General features: G+C 39.5%; 2 protein-coding genes across 4 annotated transcripts in view; one reads left to right on the forward strand and one right to left on the reverse strand.

The window, feature by feature from the left end:
* ABCB7 (ATP binding cassette subfamily B member 7) overlaps positions 1-3,735 on the reverse strand; it is a 28,734-nt gene extending 24,999 nt beyond the window's left edge. The window contains exon 1 of the mRNA XM_067129957.1: positions 3,544-3,735. Within this exon, the coding sequence (XP_066986058.1) occupies positions 3,544-3,735 (192 nt within the window). The remainder of the gene's footprint in view (positions 1-3,543) is intronic.
* Positions 3,736-4,458: 723 nt separating this feature from the next.
* kri (krishah) overlaps positions 4,459-23,382 on the forward strand; it is a 37,753-nt gene continuing 18,829 nt past the window's right edge. The window contains exons 1-2 of one of the 3 annotated variants that reach the window (XM_067129961.1): positions 4,487-4,564; positions 4,679-4,978. The gene's annotated coding sequence lies outside the window, so the exon portion shown is untranslated. Of the gene's footprint in view, positions 4,565-4,678; positions 4,979-20,969; positions 21,067-21,622; positions 21,703-23,382 lie in introns of those variants that run through there. The other 2 variants (XM_067129962.1, XM_067129960.1) reach the window with 2 other exon arrangements.

The raw sequence follows: 23,382 nt of genomic DNA on the forward strand, positions 1-23,382 counted from the left end.
CTTTGTCATTCCTACGCTACACTGAATAGGTTACAAGGTCATTGCTCAACTGCTATTTATTGTGGACAATAACGTGGCATTTCTGGGTGGAGATTCAACTTGCACTTAAGGACTGGTTTATATTCTTATAAGAACAGCTGACAAAATTTTCCAAGTACTTTGTATTTTTCCTAGGTATACAAATCAGAGCCTTTTATAATAATCCAACCTCAACCACCCAGTGTAGTCTCTGATGCCAAAGAGAAGTACTTGATGGTGGCATTGCTTATATATAGCTACATATTTACCCATTCAGAGTGCCACCCAAGAGAGTAGGAGGTGCAGGTGACGGTGCTAGAGGTCAGCGCAAGCATAAATCTTTACATATACTTGAAAAGGTGGAGGTACAGAAGAAATTACAGAATGGAATGTCTGTAAAGACTTCATGTGAGTACTATGACACTGGAATATTCACTGAGTATGATTTAGAGAAAAAAGCAGCAGATTTGTAGTTTTTGCTCACACTGAAAGCCGGAAAAGTTTGTATGTAGTAGGCCTACGCCTGCTACATGTCCTGTGCTATTTTACTTTTGGCTAGCAGTTTTACATTGCATGAAATAATAAAAGCCTTGTTTGGAAGCATTAATTACTGCACAGTACACACACTATTATTTCCTGTTTGAGCTACAGGTTCCCTATAGGCCTGCTACAGTACAGTAAGTACAGTATATATTATTTTTTGGTTTATGGCTTTCTTAACCATTGTATTGCATGAGACAATACAAACCTTGTCTGGAAGTATTAATGATTGTTTGATTTCCTCTTTTAAGCTTCGTTCTACCTTTGATATCACAGCAATATATTGTATATGTGGGATGAGCTAATTTCTGTCATCCAGCATTTTCTGTGGTCCTGCTGTGGCTTTGTCCAAAGGATGCCAGATTAAAGAGGTCAGACTGTATTCAAGTTGTTCCAATCCTAGTCAACTAACATGTACAATTCCTTATGTTCGGTAGTGCCAGAACTAGTAGAGAATAGGGGTGAATGAATACAAAGTAGCTGATCGCAGGCAAGCAGATCATCCTGATACCAGTAAGTACTGAGCAGAGATCTGACTCATGTTTCTAGTGAAACATGGGTAGAAGAGCTAGAATCAGTCCTCTTGTCCAAGACAGAGCAGGCAAGGATAACGTGTCAAGTGTCCTTAGTAAGACCTGTGCCAGTCCAGCCAATAGAGGATGTATCGTCTCCCAGATACTGGAAAGATTGCTCACCCAAAGTTCTATAGGTCTTCTTGTCAAAAGCCTTCTTGGATGATTTCTTCTTCTTCTTATGGGAAGAAGGCAAAGATGAAAACTAGGAGGTGGTAAAAGGCACTTATGCTTCTCCTTGCCCAGTGCTCATTCCTTGATCGCCTCAGACACTGCAAAATGGTCAAGGCAGGAAGCATTGTTGTTGCTGAAACCGTGGTTGATGCCAGAACATCTCCCATGGGAAATACGGTACAGTACTGCTGTACTGCTAAAGGAGGGGCAACCTCCTTTGTGGACAAAGCAGCAATAGCAGCAGGAACAGGAGAATTCTCTTCTTAGCCAAGATTAAGTGATCAAGGAATGCTGCAAAAATTGGCTTCCTGGGATGTTTAAGGAAGGCCACATCTTTCGTAAATACTTAATAGACGATGACAACATTCCTGGAATAGTAGAAGTATCAGAGTACAGAGGTCAGGGTCCCACTCAGGGAGAGACAAGCCTGGGTCCTAGACTTGTCATCAAAGAGCATAAGGTGGACACATGCCTTACCCAGCATGCTTTCCTTAGACAGAGGGGGAAACAGTACAGGTACAGTAGATGTGGGGAGAAGCATAGCACAGGCATGAAGAAAAGAACTAAAAAGATTTGGCGGTGTTACTGGATAAGTTCCCTCACCCTTCCACAGAAGCCAGCAAACACTTCCTATCCCTCTTCCCACTAAAAGGGAGACCAACACAACCACTTAAGTCCCTACCAATGCTCTGGACTCTTTTTTCTCTTCATTTTCAATAATGAGAAAAAAAAAAGAACAAAGCATCCAACAGCAGTCAGTCTAATAAGAGAGCAGTACGACATCTTTACTAGTTGGCAGCCAAAGAAAAAGTACTTGTTGACACAGGAAAGTACTTGGTGACGCAGGTGAGGAAATGGTATTCCTCAGTTCATCCCCTTTCAACCACTAGTATACACACTACTAGGACACCAAGTTTCAACAACTTAAGTCCAACACAAGCTGAGAGTACTCCTACATAAAAGGTGACAGTTTATACTTCTGTAGGAACAAGTAACCATTACAGATTCCTCTCCTGGTGAAGATTAAACAAAAATCATACTGTATAAGGATGTATACGGGGCTTCAATCTGTATATGCACTGGAGTACTGCATGACAAATTTTCTTATACTGTACAGTATAGCTTTCAGGTAAATTAATCATAGGCTACCATCCAAGCCAGCATACAGACACTGTTTAGCCTACATAAAACTCCATTAAAGCAATAAGGAAAACATAATGATTTTCATCAGCAACTATTTCTTCTTCATAAAATATATATATATTTATATATATACAGTATTTACATATATATATATATATATGTATATATATACATACATATATATATATATATATATATATATATATATATATATATATATATATATATATATATATATATATATATATATATATATATATATAGCTATTAGCTATTTTGCTATATATACACATATATATAAATAAAATACAGTATAGCAAACATGATCCTAGATTATATAATTACAATTTTAAAGGATGTATGCTGGCTTTAACAGTATTATCATTTGCATGCATACAAGAAAATTTAGCATGGCATACAGTCATTAAGTACTCTTAATCATCAATATCATTTAATCTAACACTAAATTTCTGATATTTTAGGATAACAAGGCTAAATTCATTCCAAGGAAAATTCTATTTTCACATTTAAATAAGCTTATGAAATATGCATAATAGTCAAACAGTTATTTGGCACTTTTCACAGCTGTACATTTCTTGCCTAACGGTAAACGTGAACAAAAATATTAAAAAATTACACAAATTATTAATTCAAATGAAATATAAAAGGAGAAAATCAAGAGATGGCAGTTCTTTGTAGCATTAGGCTAGGCTAGGCCAGGCCATGAATAGGTTACTTTCTGGACTGGACGACTATGCAAGAATTAAAGTAAGCATTATAAAATTATTCATTAATTTAGAAATATAACTGGTATATAATTAATCGTGAAATTTACGCTTACAGAGATGTTAAAAAACGAGTGAATGCTTGAGAAGTTAATCCAAAGGGCGTGACGAGCTAGGTACCTAAGGCTCCTCACACGGGCGTGAGACCTGGTAGTAATCATTCATCAGACTTTTAATCATACTGAGAGGCCAACGAGGTAGAGTTCTAAACTGCCATCATGAAAATATTTGCCAGTGGTGACACCAAACCAAGTTCACCAGGCCTTATAAGACTTGAACACTGGCACCCAAAGGCAATTCCTACAACTCACCCGGCTGTACGAACTGGACAATGCGGGTAAATTGTCTCGCAAGATGTTACTACTACGATAAGTCCCGAAGCATTTCGAGGCGGCCCTCAGGCATAAACGGAGGCATTTGTCAGTTTCTGTCAATTTTAGGCAAGACCCTCTTCCCTTTATCATCAGCTGGAGGGCCATATTTCGCGGAAGAATACATTTCATGTGTTTACAAACGACTTGGGCGCGATTTACGAACTTACAACCTTTCTGACGGGATATTACTCCCTTCAAGCTAAAGATTGTCAAATATTGCTTCAAAAATGATTTCTTGTGCGAAGTAAATTTGGTTTACATGTTAAATAGTCAGAAAATTATAGCGTACTGATCAACTGCATAACTCGGTTTTGTGATAAATGTAATTTTTGGAAATAGACTACCAATTCTTGTTAGTTACAAACTCTTTTTTCATGCTAAAGACTATTCATCCTTCATGATAGTATCACATGGTAATGAGACTTCTATTTTAAGAAAAGATTCTTTGGGCACGCGTTACAGATTCTCAAGACACGTGCTCTATTCTACAGGAAATAAAGCTACCAGAGTACGAGTTATTTTTAGGTATTAGCATACTGTTATAGATACGGTTTCTTTTAGCCTTAGCGACGATATATATGCTACACGAAAAAAATTACGTGATGCCGAATATCCGACAAAGGGTTATTGACTCAAGTACCAATATAGATTCCCTGAGTTAAAAGAAAAAAGTCAAGTACTTCGTGGAATTAGTAGTACTGAAATAAAACTTCAAAAGGTAAGGTATTTTTCCATTTGCGTATCAAATCCGTCTTAGTTTTACCGTATAATTTCTCTATAAAGAACATTCAATATTTTGCATGATGATTAGAGAAAAGTGTGATCTTCAAACGAGAACTACTTTTCCTACGCAGGGAGTCCACCGGTCACCAAAACACAGGAACACCTTCAGCAGACGGCATTCAGCACGTGTACTTGGAAGAGTTTACGTCACGGACGCTCAGTCTGACTACCCTTTGTAAGTGAGATTTTTGTTAGGCAAATTTTTTCAGAAAGGTTGCTGTAAAGCACCCCTGTAACATTTCAAAAGCTCACCGTTCATTGTTTGTTCGTTACTGTATTTTTTTCCCAGGTCTGTAGGAAGAGTACGGTTTAATATCAGATGGTACCTGATATTCCTACCTCGACCTGCGCGGTGTCGCCTTAGAGTGACGTATGGTATGGTTTCATTGTGCCAGGCTCTCTTGTGATGCTTTTTAACCGTAGATTATAGGTTCTCCTGCGTCATGTATACCGAGGATATTTCTACTAATCAAGTGTGCTCTGCACGTACTGCACAGTACTAGAGCTTGGATACACACACTGTTTCGAGGCAGAAAGTGGGCCATTACCGTATTTCAACGAAATACTTTTAGCCGCTGCCACATCCCAGGTAATTTGGATTTTATTACTCTTTTCTTTTCTTCACACAAATTTGAGGCCATGAGCTCGTTCACAAGACTCATTTCGTGAAAGCAGATCACGACTGCCATTTCAGTTGCTTGCGTGGCCTATAGCACGTTTGTTTCTTTGCTCGGAAGAAACGTTGTGGCCTTAGTGTGTTGTACATTGTACCAAGGAGGGGTGATCGCTCATGGTTTTAAGTTACTGTAGGTTTTCCCCATAGAATGTTTGTAATTTTTGTACTGATTCGGCTCAAGCCTTCAGTAACACATCAGACTCGACCATATATATATTTGTGTAGTAGCCTATAGAATTAGTGGATGTTAGCCGCATGAGTGTTCATTGTGCAAACTGGCTTTTGTATTAGGACAAGCATCTAGTTTTAATTTGAATTAGTCTGCTTTTATAAAATAGTTTTGAATAAAGTCATGGTGTTGCCCATGTGCTATTTAGTTGCCCATTGATTGTCTCCGGGCTAATTTGTGTGCGCGTACATTTGCTTGTGTGTTTCTCGCTCAAGAAAAATTTTCTTGGGTCATCTAAAGGGCGGACGTCATATCACATGTGTTGTTGCTCTGTAGATGCTATCAGTTGACAGGAAAGACTGTGATAAAAAAAAACACACACACACATGACCAGTGCGAAGACCGTGTTGCCTCCGGGCGTCAGCAATCTTTTTGTTTTGTATTGTTGCTTCTCTAAAGATTTGATGTATTCGAACTACGTTATTCTAAGAAACCATTTCTAAAAGACAACATGCTGCATATCTTAAATACTTACGGAACACTGAAACTCTTGGTCACTAAGTTTTTGAACATATAGATAATGTTATGGTATTTTGGTATGTGCACGTTTCGTCGAATGTTGCCCGAACTTATATAATCACAAAAATATAGTGTAGCCGTATGCATGTTCATGTAAGTAATGTTGTTTTGTCGAGGATGAGTTTGGAATCCGGTTATTGGCAGGTTTAAGCACCTTGTGTAATACAGCATTCATGAATTTCCTTTTAATGGAAATACAGTATTTTTTTTTTTTTGTATATGCAATATACTATCGAACCGCTTTTTTATAGTGGTTATTGCTAGAGTTACCGCATCAGAGTTAATATAGCGGAAGTGAGGTTCCAATTGACACTAACGGAAATTCTTACCTCCTGTAAGAATTGCAGAAAATTTTAAGCTTCGCTAAGTATGACGTAGAAATCATATCAGTCAATGGTTGTTGAAGACAATCGTGATTTTTAGTTACAGTAATGCGGTCATGACTCTTGATAAAATAATAAGAAAACCACTAGTTACCCCTGATAGCATGATAGAGTATCATTACAATTTGATAGTGATAGAAATGGCGTCGTTTGATGAAACATCGAGGTTTTTTTATACAAATATTAAAAATCGTGCCTTGTAAACAACGTCATTTCATAGAATGATTACAATGTCCTGAGAGTGTTATTGTAAATTAGAATGATGGAAATTTTTACCTTTTTGGCAAAATGACGGAAGGTACGAATTTTACTTTGATAGAGAGTAGCAGGACTCCAGTTTTCCCTTTTTAGTAATAGAATTATATACAGGGTGTGTTTCCTTTGCAGGATATTTGAATGTCCTTTACCTGTCATAAGTGAATGTCCTTTCTTCTTTATAAGTGACAGAAGATCATCTATTCGTTTTTAAGGCTTAGATTTTTTTTGCCATGTTTTGATGGAATACTAGAAAATGTAGGTAGAAAGTTGTGCGAGTGTAAATTTACGAAAATGTGAACTCTCAATTGTGTAAGTTCTAAGAAGATGTACCGTGTGTGAGATTTGTTTGTAAAATTGCACATGACCTTCGTGAAGGAAACATTGCACATTGTGCTTTTACAGGAGTGCATGTAATGATTTCTCAGTGTTTATTTTTAGAGGTTGGTGATTGTTACGAGAAGGGCCTGAGGCTAGACTCCGCTAAAACTATGACGTAATTGTTACTTAAGGTCAGGTCAGTCCATTAAAACTGTGACGTCATTGTTGCTTTAGGTTAGGCCAGCACATTAAAATTGTGACGTCATTGTTGCTTTAGGTTAAGTCAGCACATTAAAATTGTGACGTCATTGTTGCTTCAGGTTAAGCCAGCCCATTAGAACTGTGACGTCATTGTTGCATTAGGTTATGCCAGCCCATTATAACTGTGACGTCATTGTTGCTGTAGGTTGTCAGCCCATTAAAACTGTGACGTCACTGTTGCTTTTGGGTAAGGCAGGCTGTTAAAACTGTGACGTCACTGTTGCTTGTGGGTAAGTCAGGCTATTAAAACTGTGACGTCATTGTTACTACAGGTGAAGCCAACTCATTAAAACTGTGACGTCATTGTTGCTTGTGGGTAAGTCAGCCTATTAAAACTAACGTCATTGTTGCTTTAGGTTAAGTCAGCCTTTTAAAACTGTGACGTCATTGTTACTACAGGTGAAATCAACCCATTTGTATATCTTTTTACAAACTGCACTGCCTGGGATTTGCGTTGCAAAGGTATCACTTTACTTATGAATCTAAATTTAGTTATGAATCTGAATAGTTGAGTGTACTTGGTATGATTTTTTTTTTTTTTTTTTTTTTTTTGCTATAAGCGTTCTTTCAGAGCAATTGAAACATGGCAATGTTTACATGGCTTCGTCTATGTACACTGCGATGGTGGGATTAGTACCATGGGCTTAGTACCTCACAGTTTGTATCTTTTGTTCTACCCATTGCTGGAATGCTGCTGCCTTCCGTGAATGTCTTGTGTGGTTTTGTGTGATGGAGTGTTCTCCGTCACATCATGTCATATCTTATCATAAGTTGAGCGCAGTTTTATAAGTTATTGGAAATGAGAAATTCAAGCGAAGATGCAGTGCATTACTACGCTGATGCAATTCAACTTGTTTTTTAATATTTTACTTTCATTTTTATTTATTAATTTGTTAATTCATCAGTTTTCTAATAACTGATCCCCTCTTTCTATATTTCCCATTATCTTCTGTTACTTTCGAATGAACACCATATTCTTTGGAAGCTTGAATTTCAAGTCGATGGTCCTTACGGTGGGCTAGTTCCTTATGAATAGGGTTCATCTTTTGAATAATATATAATAATAATAATAATAATAATAATAATAATAATAATACCTTTTATCAAAGAGAAAGTATAGTATTAGTAGATGCTAGCAATTAGAAGAATGTACAGTATTGCCTGTGGTGAGAAAGAATAATCATTTTGAAATTTGAATTTGGAATATTTGGTTTCCTAGTAAGAATTTTTTAAGCTTAGCTGGATAAGAGTAGTAGGAGGAGAAATAAAACTGCAAATTGACCGACGGAAGTTGCAGATTATGTTCATATACTACTGTTGTGGTTTACATAAATTACAAAATATTTTTCTGTTTGATGGTGTTTTTTTTTAAGCTAGTGCTCCATGCATTACTAAAATGAACTTGATTTCCCTACCCATCACCCAGGTACTCTTATTAGCATCTCCTCGAATATACCATAAATCCATCAGAGAGAATCAGTGCGTCTTGTCTTTCTCAGTAAGAGAGATCAATCTTGCGAAGTAATGCTAATGATCATAAAGGGTAAGGGAGAAGCAGATGTCAGTAATGTAAGATTGGAGGGAGTTGGTGCAGATTCAAGAGTGAAATTCCTCTTGGGATGTAATGAATCTGGATTTCTGGAGAACAGAGAGGCTCAGAGAGTTGTGGTGTTGCAAGTTGGAGACTTTTGCAGTATTTGCTGGTGACAGTGTGATTGAGTAGCTGACCAAGATGTGTAGGACAAGCTTGGCAGAGGTTCCAAAGGAATGGGTAATGGGAATAATTGTTTCATTTACAACCTGATCTAGAAATATTTCACATTGAAATTTTGCTCACATTTATTACAATTATAATTTAATTAGCTGACAGCTTACTAGTCCTCTGCATGTACGACCCACTCTTGTCTTTGCATACACATTTTGAGTTGCACCACATATTGGTTACATATTGTTAAATCCGGATGCTGCATAACAACACTCCACAACAAGAAATGCTTCTCATTTATCAACTGTATTGTGTTCTATTTCCACATGCAAAATGCAAGACACAGATACTGTATTTGTATTGTGATCTCTATTTGCAGCTACTTCCAGTACCACGTCCAAATATTTGTGACTGCTCAAAGTCATTGGTATGTACATTGTACTCATAATTGTTAAAAATGACTCAGATTTACATAAACAACAATGCAGTGTATCATAGTGCTTTTATAACGTTTCAAGATAATTGTTTCTTATGGAAATACAAACCAGAGGCTTTCATAAGGAGTATTCCCCAGCGTGAGCTGGACACTGGTTGAAACTTTGTAGCAAGTTAGTCAACACTTGGTGAAGAGGCGTGAGTCGGGGGCTAATTCCCTACTCACTTGCCATCACCAAGCACTTTTTCTTCAGCCACCATCTAGTGGTTTTTTGTGTTTTCTGTTCGTGATGGAGAAAATACCTGAACAACATTGATGTGAGTGTGCATGTATATGTGTTTGCTCCTTTTCTTAGGTGTAGGCACTGCAGTCCTGATTAACCTTGCAAGGAGTGTGCAGTAGGAAAGTTTTAGGAGGAAGAGAGGTAAGAAAAGTTCGCCAATCTTCAGGAGGGAATATTCCTATGGTAACACTGTTGAACTTTTATAGTTCCATCCTTCCCACTTCCCAGATATACTGCTGTCTCTTAGTCCAGGAAAGTGAGGCACCCAAACGCCTTCTCTTCCAGCAGCAAAATTCGTTGCTTCAGGTGAAAGCCTACCTCATTCATATTCCTCATCGTTGCTAATCTTACTAAGTCGTCTGCTCTGTTTGGGTATTGCATCATTGGTCAAGTACATACCTTTGTAAGATGTGGCCTTCCTCAGTATTCTTAGGAACCTATCATTCTCAGCCTTTCTTGAGCACTAACTTTTGCTAAGTCAGAAGAGTCACCTTCTGTTGTTGCTGCCCCCTCTATGGACTGAACTCCTTTGAGCTTGTAGTGGTAGTCCTTCCCGTGGGAAAAGCCCTAGCAACATTGACTACCACTGCAGCCTTTTCAGAAATGAGGATCCTAGCCCTGGCCAGTTCTGCAGGGAAGGAGAGTAAGCTTCATTGCATGGTACCCAAATGTACTGGGAAGATATGTATTCTTGTGATCCTTCTGCTTCCCAGTCTATAATGGATCACCATGACTGTGCTCGTGCCTTCATTCCCATGGCTTATACTAGTTTGACTTTCACCTAATGAAGAGAGTGCTATGATGGATGACTATGGCTCAGAACCCCATCCTCTGTGTGTTGTTCTCAATCTGTAGCGAAGCGATCTGGGTTGGTGAAGCTGATTGTGTTCCATGTGCCTTTGAGCATGCACTAGAGCAGGCTAGTGCATTGTTCTATCTTGTGGGAGAGGATCATGCTCATTTTGTTGGGAATCTGATAGGACTAGACAGAACCTTGCATCCTGAGCCCCTGCAAACGGTTAGAATGGCCCTTATGAGAGGTCATTACATTCATACGTAATTATAATGATCTTGTTAATGCTACCATAGTGCCCCATCATAACCTGATATTTTGATTGAGTTTATCCTTAGGTGCACTCCTCATGGTGTTTTGGACTAGGTGGATAGTCAGAATTTTGAGTTCTACATACTGGAGAATGCAGAGACTTCTCTACAATCAACCTCATCACCCTGCAGAGACTCTCAGAAAGGTTTTGGCCTTCACAGCGGAGTTAGGAGCTATGGAGAGTCACTGTTGTGGTTTTTTCCCCTCTTCGGAGCAGTGTTATTTGACTGAAGATATGGAGCAAGACAAATAGTTTTACTTCAGCAATCTTGGGAAGTAAATCATACAATTGTTACTTAACCTAATTTATCTTCTATTCATTTTACTGATAAGCATTCTACAACCAGCACAAGTTGTTATCTCTGTATTCCTGTGGACAATAATTTACTGGATCAATCGCTACGTAACCACATACTGACTTACAATCCATCCAAAGGACACTGTCATAAATATAAACAGTACTGTACAACTCTATGATCATCATTCTATATATTTTTTCCTTGGACATGAAAATTCACCATGGAATAGAGTGAGTACATACAGTTACACCAAAAAACAAACAAACCTCCAATACAAATGGGTCAGACAAATCACTTCAGGATTATTTACTCAGTTGAGCTGTTTCACAAAAAAGAACTTGGTATATATTTGTATAAACTGCCCCTTGTACACTGTAAACATGTTTTTGCAACATGCAAATGAGATGAGGTAAAAGTCTCATTTCTTTGGTGAACTGGTTACCTCAGAACATTTCAGTAAGGAAATTTGACATATAAATCAACTTTATTTTATACATTAAGCTATTCCTCACACAAATAAGATTCTTCAACAGGTTTTCAGAACACCCGCTCTACCGTAGTAGTTCATAATTCCTCCAAGTAGTTTTCATGCCAGCATACTAGCAGACTTGCTCAAATCCTGAGAACTCCAATCAAACACCCCCCCCCTCACAAGGAGGGATTTTGATTGGCGAAAGGTTCATGATTAGGGGGGGAAAAAGGTTGGAATGTTGACTAATAACAATACTATAAACAAAATTAATGAATACATACAATCATACATAAAAAAAAAATACTCGTCCCCTTTTAACACTACATCACCATGGCTTCCTTCTAGGCAGCAGCATGGCTCAACTCGTGGCCGAAAACACTTGTTGACTTCGTCTTCACCAGAGTCTTACCTGAGGATGAGTAGAAAGAGTTCAGGAGGTTGCTTACAGTTTGCTTGTGGGGGGGAGAGCCGGTGGCAGGACATGGTGTCCTTTCTCTTGAGAGAAGTTTTAACACAGTACTCTCACACTTCCAAACAGCTCAGTTGTGGGTACCTCCCTACTCTTTCCAAATATTAAGGTGGAGGCAGTGATGGGAAGAAATGTTGACAGGCAAGACTGATCCACTGTGCGGTCTCATGTAGGCCCTGGCAGGTTTGAAGGGAACCTGTGTGTCTAGTGTTGGAAGGAACTCTCTTGTCGAACACTACAGGGTACCCAACTTCTTCCTCTAGGAAAAGCAGGTAGCCTTCCCAGCCTTTTGGGGTCATAGGAAGGGTCTCCCTCTCTCTGGTCAGAGCATCTGTTTAGCAGATTGCAGACTCCTTGTCTACCACCATCAAGACAGGTTTCTCCTGTTCTTAGCAGTGAAAGGCTATCACTCAGCCTTAAGCTAAGCTTTCAGACTGAAAGGTATTGATCTCTCAGCATCAGCAGAATTGTCCATGCTTATGAACTTTGAGCAAGTCTTGGAACAGGGCTCATGAGGTCAGGGACATGGGACTGGCCCCTGCATTTCAGAACTTTTTGGTTTTGTAGGTAATGAAGGCATGGGTCATTCTACCTGGGGGACATTGCCTACAAGTCCGTGGACACCTCCTTGGGACCTTTGAAGGTTGCTTAGCAGGTTTTATAGTCACCCAGCCTCCTTCCAGACAGAAAAGTATCTCATCTGAGTAATCAGTGAAAGTCTTCGGTCAGTGGCAGCGTGGCTGGTTGTTTTCCAATTCCTAATTTCTCTCTCTGTGAAGCAGTACCTTGGGCTGAGTATGTGCTCTATTGGACATGTGCAGGAAGGCTATACTGTATAATCAAGCATCTATGAAGGTGTCTCCAGCTGAACTGCAGTCTAACCGATTACCTGTTTTTTGGCTAGATTGAGCAACCTGCAAACTTGTTTTCCTCACAGAATCACACTTAGTTCTCCGAAAGTTTACGTTTTCCCATGAGATCCAAGACTTCTCGCACATGCTCAGGGCCCTAATACTCTGTCATATCTATACTTGACTGAATAGGAGGGGGTTACAGCCATCCCTCCCTTGTTCACATCTTGACTGGGAAAATGACAAATCCTGGTTGGAGATTCAGCTTACCACCTCCAATTTCTCCTGAAAGATGAATCACATGCTGTTCATCATTATTACAGGATCTGTCGTTGAGTTTAGATCTTACAACTTGACTCATATTTTTATTGTGAAAACCTCCCACTTGAGGAGTGAGTCTCCTACTCATATTTACATGGGAACGAATTTTTAAATTTATATTTTTCCCAGGTATACAAACGAAAGCATTTTTCACATTCCCACCTCAGCCACTCCACTAGGCCCCAGACGCATTTTCCCAGATGTAACGATTAGCAGTACCTTTCCCTGAAAAAAGCAGGACTCCATATCTTGAAAACTAATCATATAATTTTTTAAAAAATAATCTCATTTTATTTACCATACCCAAATTACGGTAATTTTTTGGAAGACTCCAGCCAGCCATTTTGAAAGGTGCCAGCTAGCCATTTCTGCATGAAAACCCATTTTGGGTTTTTCATGCAAAAATTGATAGGAAATGATAGGGCACTAAAAGTACCTAAAAATGCCAACCTTTCGTAATCTAGGAGTGTGTACTGGTTACATTTTTGCCGTATTAGCAATGGAGGGGGGTGGGGCCATGTATTGTCATAACTTATAAGTCGTAATTTGATTAATTATTTTTCTCTGGTATTAAGCATTTGCGAAGGTTATATATTGAGAAGAAATTTTCTGTTTTGATGTGTTTAACCCAAGAAAATATAAATTATAAAGTGGGAGGTGGCTGGAGTCTTCCGAAAAATAACCCAAATTACTCTAGAGGTACTAATCTAACCTAACTTAAACCTAAACTAACCCAACCTTAACCTAACCTAGGGGCCTGGCCAAAAAACCGGGGCTGGTGCAATACTAGCATACATCTCAGGAATTTGCGTCCCGAATGCCGAAGGAAAATATGCTCAGTGATGGCAGGTGAGTGAGGGATTTCCCTCATCCCCCTTGCCACCACTTAATGGCCTTGTTACAGAGTTTCAACAACAGTTTCCAGCTGCCGCTTGGTAGCGTTCTTACACCAAAAGCTGTGGTTTGTAAACCTATAAATAATGCAAATGACTTTTTAAATGAATAATGCAAATGAATTTTTTAATGCATTTTATGACAATATAATATTTACCTTACGTATTAAGCCACCGAAGTTTGTGTGTAACGCAATCATGGAAGTCATAGAGAAGCTTGAATTGAATGGCCAAGACACTACATTCATGAAAAACGTACATGATGCTTTGTATAACAAGATACAGACTACAGTATACAACAATTTTACTGTATAACAATATGTCTTCGTATAACAAGATATAGCACCTTGTGGGAAGCAGGTAATTGATATATTCAGTATGAGCACAATACTTTTCCAGCTTAAAGAAAAACCATAGTACAGGAATCAGATTATAAAGGGTATATATTCCGAAAAACTAAAATTATACATTCTTGTAATATTCTAATTCCTCCACGGAAGTGGTACTGCACTTTCGTGAGCTGAAATTTGATCCAAGCTCTTAATAGTCATGGTTGCTTGCGATCTGATTTCAGCCGTCTGCTTTCTCCAGGTTTGCAAGCAATGGGGGTGACGCTTAGAGCGCTTGGAATTCTGGCGTCGTGTGTTTCAAAGACTTTCTCAGTGACTTTACCAATTCGATTTCCAAGGTAAAGTGATAGGATAAATTTGTAGCTTAGTGTTTGTGTATATAAAATGTCACGATGACATGGTAAATGTTCATATATATATATATATATATATATATATATATATATATATATATATATATATATATATATATATATATATATATATATATATATATATATATATTTACCTCAATCTTTTAAAGCAAATCCGCAGGATTGATATATCGTATTATTTGACTAATCAATTTTCAACTTAAATCATACTTTATGATGGACGGATATTTCCGTTGTGCGATTCAAAAAGGGATTGACTAAGTTAGCGTAGTACTTTGCGTGTGTGAAATCAACGCCTTTTCCGTTTCCAGCGATTGTGCATTACAGATTATTTGTTGAGGAACTAATGAAAACATTATTATTCGCAAATTCGCCCTCTCAGGCCTGTACCGTGGGCCTGTGTGTGGCCAGAAATTGCGTTATAGGAAAGCTTCCTCCCCGTAGGGGAGTAGAGCCATCGCAGCACCATGTGCGGTGCACTGTAGGCATTACTTAAGGTTCTTAGCTGTGTCCCTTCGCCCCCTAGCTGCAGTCCCCTTTATTCCTTTTACTATACTTCCTTTCATGCTATCTCCCATCTTACTGTCCACTCTCTCCTAACAGTTGATTTATAGTGCAACTGCGAGGCTTTCCTCCTGTTACACCTCTCAAACCTGTACTTTCAGTTTCCCTTTCACGGCTGGATGACTTCATAGGTCCCATCGCTTGGCCTTTGGCCTAAATCTTATAATCCAATCCAGTCTATATCCAAGGCCGGCGAATTTATTGTTTTGTGTTGATGATGATAACCCTTCAATTTTCAAGTTTTTTTTAGACAGTTGTTGAATATGTTAACGTTTTCAGATAAATTTAGCAACCATTTAACAACAAGAATTGGTTAATTTTTGTGTTCCAGCAACTATTTCCCTTTACCTCATACTTCTTCGTAATGAATACCATAACATTGTTTGGAAGCTTGAATTTCAAGTCAATGTCCCCTGTGGTGGGCTTGTTCCAAATGAATAGGGTTCATCTTCTGAATAATAATAACGATATTCTCTGGAAGCTTGAATTTCAAGTCAATGGCCCCTTTTTTGGGCTTGTTCCATGTGAGTATGATTTATCTTTGAATAATAATAACAGTTATAGCTGAAGAATATTACCTAATGAAATAAACTGTCATTCAAGAACGACTGGAAGATTGGTTATTAAAAGAAAGAATTTTAATAAGATTTGTATTAACTTTTTGTCCCAATTTATCGTGTACGCATTTCCAGTTTGAAGTTATAATAAAACTGAAGAGACCAGCTGATCAAAGTTGGAGAAAGCAATTTGGTACAATCACTGATGTATGTATGAACTTATTGTTCACTGAAAAAAAAATTAAGCTTATTGTTGCTCACATATGGCTGTACCTCCGTTCATAATCTTTCTTCCAGCTTTTCACCTTCTCCCAATAGTTTATTCATAATGTAACTGCGAGGTTTTCCTCCTGTTACGCCTTTCAAACATTTTTAGCGTCAGTATCCGTTTCAGCGCTGGATGACCTCATCAGAGGTCCCAGCCCCTGGCCTTTGGCCTAAATTGTAAATTCCATTCAAGAGAAATCAGTATGTAAATGTTGCGAGTTTATCTTATAGAGAAGATGGCCAGCAATCGTCTATCTCTTCGCAAAACCCCGTAGGGGAATAGTGCCGTCAGTGCACCTCATGCAGTGCACTGTAGGCATTACTTAATTGTTCTCTGCGGCGTCCCTTCGGCCCCTACCTACAACCCCTTTCGTTTCTTTTACTGTACCTCCTTTCATATTCTCTTCCATCTTACTTTCCACCCTCTCCTAACAATTGATCCATAGTGCAACTGCAAGGTTTTCCTCCCGTTACGCCTCACAAACCTATTACTGTCAATTTCCGTTTAAGCGCTGAATGGCCTCATAGGTCCCAGTGCTTGGCCTTTGGCCTAAATTCTATATGCAATTCAATTCTCTCCGTGAAACACGCCCCGAAGAAACAGGAAACGTCTCTTCTTAAGATAGCTGGTGCGGGGATGATGTAGAAGGGTCGTAAGAAGGCGAGCCCAGTACGGAAGTCATTATCGCAGTGGCGAGAAGGTTGTTCAGATTTTGTTGCTGCTGGAAAGATTCCTGTGTACTCAAAGAACTGACCTTGACGCTGAACGATTATCTTTTCAAGGTTATTTTCGTCATTTCTTGTTACTTCAGTTTGTTCCCAATTATTACACGTGGAAAAGAAATTAAGAAAATCCGATATCAGCAGGAACCGCTAATAACTGGCTATGTGAGATCGCAGAGGGTACACATTGGCAGGGCATGTGGTCAGAATTGAAAAGAGCAGAATGCCTAAAAAATGGTTATGGAAGGCTCAGTAGAAGGGAGACCTCTGGGGAAACCGAGGATGAGATGGACAGATAATGTGTGAAGAGATCTAAGAATAATTAGAGAGATGCAGGTCATAACAGGGGAACGCGGTGCACTGTTGGCATTGCTTAAGGTTCTTTGCAGCTTCCCTTCGGCCCCTAGCTGCAACCCGTTTCACTCCTTTCATTGTACCACCTCTATTCATATTCTTTTTCTTCCATCTTACTTTCCACCCTCTCCTAACAATTGATCCGTAGTGCAACTGCGAGGATTTCCTCCTGTTACACCTTTCAAACCTCCTGGACTCTCGGCTTCCGTTTCAGCGCTGAATGACTTCACAGGTCCCAGAGCTTGGTCGTTGGCATAAATCCAATATTCTGTTCTATTCCATATTGTTGGGGTCTTGTGTAAATAAATCTTAAGCAGATACACAAAAGAAAAGTACCGACAAAAACGTTTGAGTATATTCTCACTCTGTCCGCTCCGGATTTGTAAATATCTTCAGTGAATTGAGGATATAAAAAAAACTGGTCCAGCACTTACGTGGAACTGCAAATGTTCATGCTTTTCTGTTGCTTCACCATTTCTTGTTTCTCTCAACTTTCGATCCAGGAAGAGATAAATATTAACCTTTTGGGAATGGGGCGAGGAGGTTGGGGGAGTGTGTGAACGCACTGTATCAACAAGTACCTTTATACCACGTATATGGTATGGCTTCTCTTCTCTCTCTCTCTCTCTCTCTCTCTCTCTCTCTCTCTCTCTCTCTCTCTCTCTCTCTCTCTCTCTCTCTCTGTCACCATATTTAAGTACGTGTATTTTCCCACCAGCGAACATTTTATGGGCGGTTAGAGCGAATCTTGAATTTCTTGGCTTTTAAGTGGTGATATATAATAATAATAATAACAACCATAATAATAAGGGAGGAGACCTTCTCTGATGGAGGTAGCGTTGAAAAGATAATAATTCCGAAAAGGAGAAATCATGTTTCTCGCCCTGCCACGACGTGTGATGGCCGCTTTTGATCAGGTCTAGAATACCAGTTCTAGCAAGAATGATTACTCTTGTCTTCCCTGGGGTTGCGATCTTGAATTTCTCTCTCTCTCTCTCTCTCTAATTGGTATCCTATATATCGAGTGTGTGACTCATATGGGTCTAAGGGTTGGTTGGGATCGTTTGGGTCAGTCATTGCCATTATGAGATGAAGACGAATATTCATATCGTATATTCGTACCAGTACCTGTCTGGTAGACAAACGGCCGGGCGTTCAACGGAATTTAGGTCAAGGCCGGCTACTAGGCTCCGATGGGGTAGGAAAATAGTGGGCTGATCTCCAGCCATTTGAACTACTTTCGGAAATCTCAGTAATGGGGTCCTCAACCATCTCCTTACAGTTGTTTCAGAGTGCAACTGCGAGGTTTTCCCCCTGTTACACCTGTCAAATCTTTTTGCTGTCAGTTTCCGTTTCAGCGCTAAATGACCATAGGTGCCAGTGCTTGGCCTTTGGCCTAAATTCTGTATTCATTTCTATATTCTATGGCCAAAAACACATGGGCAAGGCAAAACTGGTGTAACACTTCATTTCCATCTCTCTCTGTTCTTCTGCTTATATACATCTCTCTCTCTCGTGTTTCGTATGCTTATCTCTCTCTCTCTCTCTCTCTCTCTCTCTCTCTCTCTCTCTGTTCTTGTGCTTATATACCTCTCTCTCGGGTTTCGTGTGCTTCTCTCTCTCTCTCTCTCTCTCTCTCTCTCTTTACTTGTGCGTATATACTTCCCTCTCTCGGTTTTTTCTCTCTGTTTTGCCTGTACTTGTTTACCTACTTGTATCAAAATGAGTGCCATGATCCTCGTTTTAGCGAACCCTGTGTGGGAGTATACCCACACTCGTCTCGGCCAGGAAATCTAGTTTGGCTTGAGATGGAAATCTGTCGCCTTTTGATTGGGTGTGGGAAGAGAAGGAAGGGGTCTTCTTCTGGTTGTAGCTGGATCGATGTTTCTTCCATTGTATGTTCTTAGTGCCGTCAGTGCACCTCACGCTTGGTGCACTGTAGGCATTACTCAAGGTTCCATTGCGGCGTCCCTTCGGCCCCTAATTGCAACCCCTTTCATTCTTTTTACTGAACCTCCATTCATATTCTTCTTCCATCTGACTTTCCACCCTCTCCTAACAATTGATTCATAGTGTAACTGAAGAGGCTTTCCTCCTGCTACACCTTTCAACCCTCTTACTGACAATTTTCCTTACAGTGCTGAATGAGCTCATAAGTTCCAGCGCTTGTCCTTCTGCCTAAATTGTATATTGTATTCAATTCGTTGCATGTTCTGTTGGCTTTGGTCCCTGAGTGCTCATAATTGTTTCTGAGTGTTTGTGCGAGTAATTCGAGTTTCCTCGGATGAGATGTGATGCTTTAGTCATTTTGCTCGTTTGTTTGATTCAGTTTTTGTAAGGCAGTGATTCAGTTGACGCGTAATAGAACGGAATATAGAATTTAGGCCTAAGGCCAAACGCTGGTACGTATAAGGTCTGAAAGAGAAATTGAGAGTAAAATGTTACAAAGATGTAACAGGAGGCAAATCTCGCAACTGAACTATGAAACAATTATTGGGAGAGGGTTGAGGAAAGTAAAGATGGAGGAAAGATGATATGAACGGAGGTGCAGTAAAGGAATGAGAGAGGTTGCAGCCAGGGGCCACGGAAGGGACGCTGCGACGAACCTTAAGTAATATACCTACGGTGCTCAGCTCTAGGTGCACTGACGGCACTAAACCGGCTTTACGTGTTATACCACAGTGTCAGACGGAATGCTGTGTAATGGCGGTTTAACTTAGGTGTGTACAGGAAACGATGATGATGTCATTGCCCCAGTATGCCTCATTGGTACGCGGCATACGTGTTATGTCTATTCTACTAAAGATACGAGATGCACGGGCGAGTGGTGAGGTGTATTAAAACACCTGAGTATATTGTCCGCAGCATGATTGAGATGTTAAAAACATTCTTAAACCGAATTATTATTATTATTATTATTATTATTATTATTATTATTATTATTATTATTATTATTATTCGGAAGATGAACCCCATTCATATGGAACAAGCCCCCCACAGGGGCCATTGACTTGAAATTCAAGCTTCCAAAGAATATTACGGTGTTCATTCGAAAGAAGCAACAGAAGGTGATGGAAAATACAGAAAGGGGAGATCAGTTATTAGAAAACCAGATAACAAAAATGTAAGTAAATTATTAAAATAGAAGTTGAATTGTATCGGGGCAGTGATGTAGAGAGTTAAATTTGTCGTTCACAAAGTGAGGAGGTTATTTCAAAGCAGAATCTTAACGTTTAAAATATTACGATACATTGTAGTCACCCGGTTTTTTCCCAGCAGATCTAACATCATTGATAACTTTGTCAGCTTCTGCTTATCAATTCATTGCTTTCTTCCTACATATTTGGGTCGACCATTTTATCTCTTGAATTACAAACGTCAGATGACATTAGCAGCTTGTCATGGTTGAGAATGGTAGTGCAAGCAGCTTGCCATGGTTGAGAATGGTAGTACAAGCAGCTTGCTTGCCATGGTTGAGAATGGAAGTACAAGCAACTTGCTTGCCATGGTTGTGAATGGTAATACAAGCAGCTTGCTTGCCATGGTTGAGAAAGGTAGTACTAGCATCTTGCCATGGTTGAGAATGGTAGTACTAGCATCTTGCCATGGTTGAGAATGGCAGTACTAGCAGCTTGCCATGGTTGAGAATGGTAGTACTAGCAGCTTGCCATGGTTGAGAATGGTACTACTAGCAGATTGCCATGGTTGAGAATAGTATTGCCAGCAGATTGCCATGGTTGAGAATAGTATTGCCAGCAGATTGCCATGGTTGAGAATGGTAGTACTACTGGCGGAAATGTTGGTTGTCCTTTTGTACGTCTGACCTTTCAGTCCGTGCATCTTGGTCATCTTATTGAGGATCTGGTGACTGGCCCACGATGCGCTGAGTGCGTGTGCTGAAACATGAGGGCTTAGCATAAAGCGGAGCGAAGGTGTGGTGGCATCATCATCATCAGCTGCAGTAGACGTGCAGTTAGTCAGTCAGTCAGTCGTCACTGATGATTCCCGAGGTTCCTTCCCCCTAAGAGCGTTGGTTTTTTGCTCCAGAATTGCCTTGTAGGCTTTGGGATGTATGTGTGTGTAATATCTATAAGTATATATATCAAATATACCGCCTTTTGCGGCCATCTTAAAACGATCAACTTCTCTGACGCAGTGCTTTGCTTGTCATCAATTTTGCTTAGAAATCTTGGCTTAAATATTATTTTTAAAATTTCATCCCCCGTCTCGTGCTCACCTTTCGTTTGAAGGTATTCTTCTAATATATATATATATATATATATATATATATATATATATATATATATATATATAGATAGATAGATAGATAGATATTGGATGAATATCCTCCAGCAAAGGTATTATCAGGTGAGCACGAGACGGGGATGGAAGATTTTAAAACAATACTTAAGCAATGATTTCTAGGCAAAATTGTTCAAGAGCAAAGTATTGCGTCAGAAAAGTTTATTGTTTTAAGACGGCCGTTAAAGGCGGTATATTTGATAATGCGCTTAAGTGTTACGCATCGTCCAGTTTTTATTCCTTTATAACAATTCTCACAACCAGGTCAGGCTATAGAGAGAAAGCTTCACCAAGGCTGATGTAGAAAAGAAAAAAAAGGGAATCCAACACTACTTATCGAAAAGGTATTGAATACCGATTATTGATGAGGCGTTATTCGTTTCCTCTCTCTCTCTCTCTCTCTCTCTCTCTCTCTCTCTCTCTCTCTCTCTCTCTCTCTCTCTCTCTCTCTGTAGTGATGTGGGCCGCATTCATCCAAACAAAGAAAGTGGTCTCTGTAATAATAATAGTAATACATGTCAGAAATTTGATTTACATATAAAATTTTGTAATGGGCAAGAGTCTGGGTAAATATTCTTCTTTTGGTTTTGGTATGTGTGTCACATACGATGTTAATGTATTTAGACCTTGAACATCGGCCTAGTGGTTGCATTTTTCTGAAGCAGTAATTGAGTATCAGTGGACGCTCGTATTTGCAGTACAGGCTTTTGTTGTGAATGTTGATGACTGGAGTTCTTAGAACAAATTCCAGAGACTGCTTAATCTTTTGAAATTGGCTGCATCCAACAATGTAAACTGTCTTCTTTTTGCTGCGCTCCCCCACCCCATGGGTGGTGGATGTCCTTAGGCATCGAGTCTCCAGTGACGTGGCTCCTTCCCCCCCCCACCCCTCCTTCCCACAACACAATGCACTTATTTCGGTTATTTATCCTTTCTTCCCTTTGTGAGGCTCACTTTTCCACTTAAACCAGTCCTCCGAGCTGCCTTGTGTAATGGACTTGTCTGGTCAGGCAAGGAAGAGGAGTTGGGTCCACTTTTCTTCCCTGTCCCTCCCCTTCCCCCCCACCCAATGCAGCCCAAAAAAAGTAGAAGAGAACTGCGTACTAAAGGTTTTTGTGGAAATTGTCTCTCTTCTAAGTCCTATACGAGAACATCACTAACGTCTTTTGTGTGCAAATCTCTCTCTCTCTCTCTCTCTCTCTCTCTCTCTCTCTCTCTCTCTCTCTCTCTCTCTCTCTCTCTCTCTCTCGTACGAATGTGTGCCTTTAAGTCTCTCTCTCTCTCTCTCTCTCTCTCTCTCTCTCTCTCTCTCTCTCTCTCTCTCTCTCTCTCTTACGTACTCGTGTGTGCCTTTAAGCCCTGGTACTTTAAAACTTCCAGAAGATATCGGCCTCAGAGAAAACGATGCGGATGCGGTCCTTTATATTGTGTGTACATTATATCGACAAATATCTCCCCTTCGTTTTAAAATAGCATTATCTTCTTCGTTTTAGTTCTAATATTGTTGATTATCTTTTTATTATATGTCGTCTGTTAGTTTATTTCAGTTGTAGTTTTGCTCATTTACATATACGTTTGTTCCCTGTGTTCATTTCGATCGTAGACAAAATAGCTCGTGACACTGTACTTTAAATTACTTAGTAAATCGCCCGTCTTCTCTATCATTTTGAATTATTTTTCCTTATTTTATAACATTCCATCTACGCATTTTGGCCACTGTAGCCAAGCAAAGAGCGGGTAGGTGTTTGGAGGAGAGTTCTTTGTTGAGGTAATGAGAAAATTGTCAACAAGCAGCGTTGGGTCATGGAGTAGGTTACCAGGCTGGGTCTAGGTCTAGGCAATCGAGTATTGATTGCGGAGTTGGGGCCCTTTTTTTGCATTTTTTTCACTTCTGCTTTGCATCGTAAAGGAAATGTAACCACCGGCTTCTTCATTTTCTGACGATTATTCTCATTATAATTGTTGCTATGTAAATACTCATCCCCTACCGATTAGTTTCAAATTTTGTTATTGTTACTTCACCA

This window comes from Macrobrachium rosenbergii, chromosome 28 (genome assembly GCF_040412425.1).
Source record: "Macrobrachium rosenbergii isolate ZJJX-2024 chromosome 28, ASM4041242v1, whole genome shotgun sequence".
Classification (NCBI taxonomy): Eukaryota; Metazoa; Arthropoda; class Malacostraca; order Decapoda; family Palaemonidae; genus Macrobrachium; species Macrobrachium rosenbergii.